Below are 6,000 nucleotides of genomic sequence, written 5' to 3' on the forward strand. Positions count from 1 at the left end.
CTTTGTTTTCTTTTCCTTCCTCATTCCAAACGATAACGAGCAGATGCTTCTCCTTACATACCAAAACAGTACTGGTATTGTTACTTTGCTTTTTTATTTGCATTATTTGTTTCAAAGGATCCTCAAGTGCAAAGAAACGTCCTAATACCCGTTCATCAGCACAGCTATTACTGCTGTCTCATCAGCACTGCATATGAAAATGCTTTGTTTTGTTTGGAAAAGAGAAGAAAAAAAACCTTTATTTTACCAACCGTGTAACTTCTGGTGCCAAGGGATTGCTTTCCTACTAACAGGGAGCCTAAATGAAGATTATGAGTTCGGAACCTTTTTTTTTTTTAAACAGTAACCAAATGTGCACCAACCTATTTCAACACTCACCTGCTGAGGTGCTGGCACGCTGCCCCAAGGAGCGCGACTTTGTGGCGAAACGCAGCCAAACTTTACTTACTACAGACCACCTTAACAACGACACGAACCTCTTTTATCTTAAAGCCATTCCCCCCCTCGTCCGCTCGGCACCCTGCCGCGTGAAGCTGGGCGGTTACCTGCCAGCACCCCGATGCCGCCCTCCAGCCCCAGCCCGCAGCTCAGCCCGCGGGGCCCGAGCGGCGCCGTTGTCAAGGCGACGCTGCGCGTGCGCGCTGAGCCCGGCCGGAGGGCCGCTTCCGCCGCCGCCGCCATGGGCGTCCCGGGGCTGACGGGCTTCGTGGGGGAGCGCGGTTCGTTCTTCGCGGAGCTGCGCGTGCGGGACACCAAGCTGGTGATCGACGGCAGCAGCCTCTACTACCACCTCTTCTTCGCCTCCGCCGCCGATTTCCGCCGCGGCGGCGATTACGGCCCGTTCGCGGCGGCCGCGGACGACTTCTTCGCCGTCCTGCGCTCCTGCGCCGTGGCCGCCTTCGTGGTGCTGGACGGCGGGCGCGGGGCGGCCGACAGGAAGCTGGGCACGCTGCGGGAGCGCGCCGCCGAGCGCCTGCGCGCGGCCCACGGGCTGTCCCGCGGGGAGGGCGGCCGCGCGCTGCCGCTGCTGGCGCGCCACGCCTTCGTGCAGGCTCTGCGCCGGGCGGCGGTGCCCTTCGTGCAGTGCTGGGCCGAGGCCGACCGCGAGGTCGCGGCTTTGGCCAACCGCTGGGGCTGCCCCGTGCTGTCCCTCGACAGCGACTTCTTCATCTTCCCGCTGGCGGGCGGATACCTCCCGCTGAGCGCCTTCCGCTGGCGGGACGTCCGCACCGAGCGTTCGGGCCGCTACATCCCCGCGCAGCGCTTCGAGGCGGAGAGCTTCTGCCGGCATTTCGGGCGGCTGAGGAGCAGTGCGCTGCCGCTGTTCGCCGTCGTAAGTGGCAACGACTACGTGGACGCGGCGGCGTTCGAGGGCTTCTTCGGCAGGGTGCGGCTGCCCGGGAAGCACGGCCGCGCGCGGGGGCTGCTCGGCTGGCTGGCGGGCTTCGCGGGGCCCGAGGAGGCGGCGGACGCCGTGCTGAAGCACGTGGGCGGGCGGCGGAGGGACGCGGTGAGGGAGCTGCTGCGCCAGGCCCTGCGGGACTACGCGCCGTCCGACGTGAACCTCGAGGAGTTCTTCGCGGAGGGCCGCTACCGCTGCGAGGAGGCCGAGGCCTCGGGGCTGCCGCCGTGGCTGCTGGGCGCCTTGGCCAGAGGCGAGCTGGCTCCGCTCGTCGCAAACGTCCTAACTCTGAGGAGCACCTTCCTCCATGTCCAGGTGGAGGACATGCGGCGGCCCAGCGCGCACGGCGCCGCGCTGCCCATCCGGCGGGTTCTGTACGGCCTGCTGCTGCTGCACGCGGCTCCCGGCGCCGACGCGCGGCGTGAGGCACGGAGCGGCACGCTGCCGGCCGTCTGCGAGTTCGACCGAGTGCAGAAGTCAATTAAAAAGACGTTTGTCCAAGCGGCGAGCCTCCCCGCGCCTTTTGGCGATGATGGCTTCTCTCTAGACGAGTTAGTGCAGGTAAGTGCTCGTCGCAGCAGGTTAGTAGCGTGGCACGCGCTTAGGAGGTGCGGTGTTTGACAGGGGCACTGAAGGTGATTGGCGAACCCAGCGGCTTCAGTGAGCAAATGCTCGGCTATACACAGTCCTGCTTCTGAGGGCTGAGGAGCTAAGCACATTTCTTCACTCCCCCCTACCAAGCACACCAAGCCAAATCACATAACCGGCTGACAGCGTGCATGGATAGCATTGCTAAATCATCCCGTGTAAGCCCTCCTCCCGTCCTTCCTATAATGTTAAACTAATATTTGCTTTTGTCGTTTTAGGAAAGGACTCGCAGTTCTGTGAAATTTAGAAAGGTTTAGAAAAGTTCAACACTACTAAATTTAACTTGCATTTGATCAAGTTACGGATATTTCAGAGCAAAGTTAAATGCTTTTCTTTTTTACTAAAAATCAGCATTATTATTTCATCTGTAAACCTACAGCTATCCAGCAGTTCCTCTTGCTCTGAATATGCATCCTGCTATGCGTGCTTCCCTGCTCCTTGCCAAGCAGAACAACACCTGAAAAATGCAACTTGTAATTGAAGGAAGTCTGTACTAGGTTAGTTCTAGTCAGCGTTAGCTGTGGTATATTTAAATTCTTATGGTTGAGACTATGCCTTGAAATGGGAAACACCCAGGGTTCATACCTGTTTTTGAAACTTTTGGAAATACAATCAGTGCCTTTCATACTACACATAGAATCATAGAATTGCTCAGGTTGGAAAAGACCTTAAAGTTCAAGTCCAACCACAACCTAACCATACTACCCTAACTCTAACAACCCTCCACTCAATCATGTCCCTGAGCACCACATTCTAATGGTTTTTAAACACATCCATGGCTCAACCACCTACCTGGGGAACCTATTCCATGGGCTCTGCCCACTGGCATCAGATCCACAGTAGCACATTTGTGTGTTGTCATCAGCAGGTGGTGGCTGTGAACCTTGCCTGTCCCTGCTGTGGTACAGGTTTATTGTTATTTTGAATGAGTAGCATGCAGATATCTGTGAAGTGTGTGGTTTGGGACTTTCAGAAACGTTAATGATACCTAAATGTGGTCTTGCACTGTATACCTTACTGAATTTGAGTTTTGGTTATTATAACAACTCTCCTCACTAAATCTATACAAATTACCAATTCAACAAGTTACAAGATGTGGTCCTCTGTATTCAGAGTACTCTTGGCAAAATTGGCTTCAGTTTACCTTCTGTTTGTGGGATTGCTGCTTTGCAATAAGCACAACCATCCCAATCCAGATGTGCAAAGCACTCATGTTGCAGTTGAGCACCTTGCTCCAGTTCCGCAGTGAGCACTGCATGTAGACAGTTTGTAGTGCTGTGTTTTAAATAGCACAGCAAAGAAGGAATGTGCTATGAGCTCTCATACTGCAAATGAGAAAGGTAAGCTGTACACTGAAGGTTTCTCTGTGGTAACAGGTGTGTTCTTGCCATACCAAGAACAAGCATCACCATTACAGCTCACAAAAAAGGGCCACTTTTTGAAGACATGAATTTACAGAGACATATTTGCCATACTAAGGAAACTTTATGTTACACCTGCTGAATTTTCGAAGTCAACTTTTGCATAGGAATGTAATGTAAATCACCTGATTTGCAGGAGACTCTGAAGCCTGTTAAAATCCAGCTGACCTCAGGCAATTGTGAAAATTGCCTTTTTAAGTGGTGTTTCAAAAATACTTCCTGTTCAGAGTATCTGTGACACTTAACTTTTTATTTTAATTAAAACCACAAAGTATTTGCTAGTTTAAATTATCTTACCTGCCTTCTGGAAATGACTCGCAACAAATAAAGTCTGTTTTTTTTCCTTCAAGATCTTTTGCTTATTTTCAGGTGCCAATGTCACACCGTCAGCTACTTCTGCTGGAGACTTTAGGAGTGAAAATGAGTTTGCTAGAATCTGTCCCTGCCCACTTACAGCTCCCTGTTGCTGTAACCTGTTACTGGACGCGTTGTTCGGAACCTAAAGTGAACTTGCATCACTTAAAGGCTCTACTTCTAATGATAGTAGCTGGAGAACTGCACAAGATAACAAATGAGCCAGGTATGTCTCCAGAGGATACAATTTCGGATGCAGAAATCACAGTTTCTGTGAGTACTTACTCACAGGTGAGTACTTTCAGTAATGTTTCTACGTGTTAGGGGTAAGGTGGCATTTTCTTAGGAAGAGTCCTTGATATGATGCCAAAGATGATGCATGCCAGGGTTATTCTGTTGATTTAGGCTCTGAACTACAAAAGCTGCTTGAAAATGACTGCCACCTGCTTCTTGAGTGGGATGGAGTGAGATGGTAATCTTCTCAAATGGATTCACTCCCAGAACTGGGAAAGTACTTGACAGAATTACTTTTTTCATCATTTCAGATTCATATGGATAATGATACTCACATTTTTTCTCCACTGTACATCTTAATGTTGAGACATTTAGGTAGGCTTCCAGAAATACAACTAAACACTGGTAATTTGTAGGCCCTATACATTGCAGATACTTCTCGTGTGTTGACAGAAGGATATTTATTTGTCTGTCATTTTCTATCCATAACCTAGATCCCACAGTTCTCCACCCAGAAGACAACAGAATTGCTTTTAACGAATTTCTAAAATGGAAAGAAGAGAAACTGCAAAATAAAGACTTTGATTTAGATGCTGCACATGGCTTTTGCCAGTGGCAGTGCTGTCTTGAGATGGGATTGTATCTCAACCAGCTACTCTGCAGTCCTCTTCCTGAGCCAGACTTAGCTAGGTAAGGACATTTCAGAGATCTGCTTTCCACATAAGCTCCCTCTGCAGTGCTTTCACATGTTGCTTTAATGTCTGCGTCATAAACTGCTTTGGCCAATTTTAGCACAGTTTGGACTCCTTTCTTTAAAGGTGAGAATATGGAGAAAACTCTACTTAGAATATTTCTTAGGGGCTAGCTGTTGAATATTGTATGTAGTTAAGACGTGGTTGGGGTGTTTGGTTTGTTCTCCCCACTGCGCTGCATGTTTCTGTACTTCTGCTGAGGTATGATAGCAAATGTGAATTCTCTCCTTCCTTTGAGCAGGCTCTATAGTGGGACCCTCGTGCACGGACTGTATCAAGAGCTTAAGTCAACACCTTCAGTGGAAAATCTGTTCAGTTCTTCTCCAAAAATGACTGAGTTTTATCAGGTTCTGTTGAATGTAGTCATATCAACTGTATCTCCAGACTTCTTTCAGAAGAAAACAGAGGCCAAATCTGAGTCCTGCAAAAAGAAAAAAGCATCTAAAAAGACAAAGGCTGTCAGGTGTGCTGTGTCTGAAACTCAGCGTTTACGTGATGTTAATAGGTTTGCATCACTCAGTGTGGATGACTGAGAGCATTATTCCTATAATAATTTCCAGTGCCACAGAGACAGAAGAAATTATATTTAAAATGTGACTGTGTTGGAATTTGCTTGGCTGTTTTCATACAAGCTCCTGATATTTATTTTTTTACCAACGAGTCTCCCTCCAGGATTTAGTATTTTTGTAACAAAAGCTCCTATAAAAGAGGTGCTGCATACAACATGCTTTGGTGTCTGAGTTTTGTATGGGTGGAGAGTGGGGGTTGGATGATTAAAAGGTGTCTAATTGAAAATGAGAGTAAAGAACTTGAGCAGTTCAGAACATTTCTTTTTCTGAACACTTAAAGCAAGCTTACTATCCTTCCTTTTCCCTGACTGCTTCTAACTTTGAAAACATCCATTTTCAAACTTGTGTCTGAGAAGCAGCTGTCTATGCTGCTGTATGATTACAGTTTTACAAATCAAATTGAAAGTAGCTGAGATGGTAGTAATGTCAGTACAGAACTGCTACTTTCCCAATTAGCAGCAGGTGGCACTCACACTCAACCACAGAGCAGGTTATTAGAACTGCTCAACACCTTTCTGACCGTTTACAGCCATCTACAGCCGCGTTTCCAGCAGATGACTTTAATAGGTGGAAGGTGATATATTTAAGTTCATGATTTTAGAAACTAAGGACGTAAATTC

The 6,000-nt window shown here is 48.6% G+C and overlaps 2 protein-coding genes across 6 annotated transcripts in view; one reads left to right on the forward strand and one right to left on the reverse strand.

The window, feature by feature from the left end:
* The window catches only part of NEK11 (NIMA related kinase 11), an 85,639-nt gene extending 85,052 nt beyond the window's left edge, over positions 1 to 587 (reverse strand). For all 3 annotated transcript variants that reach the window (XM_042889105.1, XM_042889103.1, XM_042889106.1), the window contains exon 1: positions 546 to 587. The gene's annotated coding sequence lies outside the window, so the exon portion shown is untranslated. The remainder of the gene's footprint in view (positions 1 to 545) is intronic.
* A 70-nt stretch (positions 588 to 657) lies between these two features.
* ASTE1 (asteroid homolog 1) lies at positions 658 to 5,534 on the forward strand. 3 transcript variants are annotated; one of them, XM_042889100.1, is made up of 4 exons: positions 658 to 1,963; positions 3,841 to 4,051; positions 4,554 to 4,749; positions 5,053 to 5,534. In XM_042889100.1, the coding sequence occupies exons 1-4, from the start codon at positions 680 to 682 to the stop codon at positions 5,342 to 5,344; spliced, it is 1,983 nt and encodes a 660-aa protein (XP_042745034.1). In that variant the 5' UTR covers positions 658 to 679; the 3' UTR covers positions 5,345 to 5,534. The 3 variants fall into 3 exon arrangements, 2 of the variants coding, with proteins under 2 accessions (XP_042745034.1, XP_042745036.1); XR_006181952.1 differs by lacking the exon at positions 5,053 to 5,534 and having other exon boundaries at positions 666 to 1,963; positions 3,841 to 4,434; positions 4,554 to 4,642; XM_042889102.1 differs by lacking the exon at positions 5,053 to 5,534 and having other exon boundaries at positions 666 to 1,963; positions 3,841 to 4,116; positions 4,554 to 4,697.
* Positions 5,535 to 6,000: the final 466 nt, after the last annotated feature.

This window comes from Lagopus leucura, unplaced genomic scaffold (assembly GCF_019238085.1).
Source record: "Lagopus leucura isolate 7727_CA_CO unplaced genomic scaffold, USGS_WTPT01 Super-Scaffold_100157, whole genome shotgun sequence".
NCBI classification, from domain to species: Eukaryota; Metazoa; Chordata; class Aves; order Galliformes; family Phasianidae; genus Lagopus; species Lagopus leucura.

Bases quoted from the DNA above. Each gene is read 5' to 3' on its own strand.
- ASTE1 (XM_042889100.1), top strand. From the start codon at position 680: ATGGGCGTCCCGGGGCTGACGGGCTTCGTGGGGGAGCGCGGTTCGTTC. The intron at 1,964-3,840 runs GTAAGTGCTCGT...GCTTATTTTCAG, and splicing joins CTCTAGACGAGTTAGTGCAG to GTGCCAATGTCACACCGTCA. The intron at 4,052-4,553 runs GTATGTCTCCAG...TCCATAACCTAG, and splicing joins CAAGATAACAAATGAGCCAG to ATCCCACAGTTCTCCACCCA.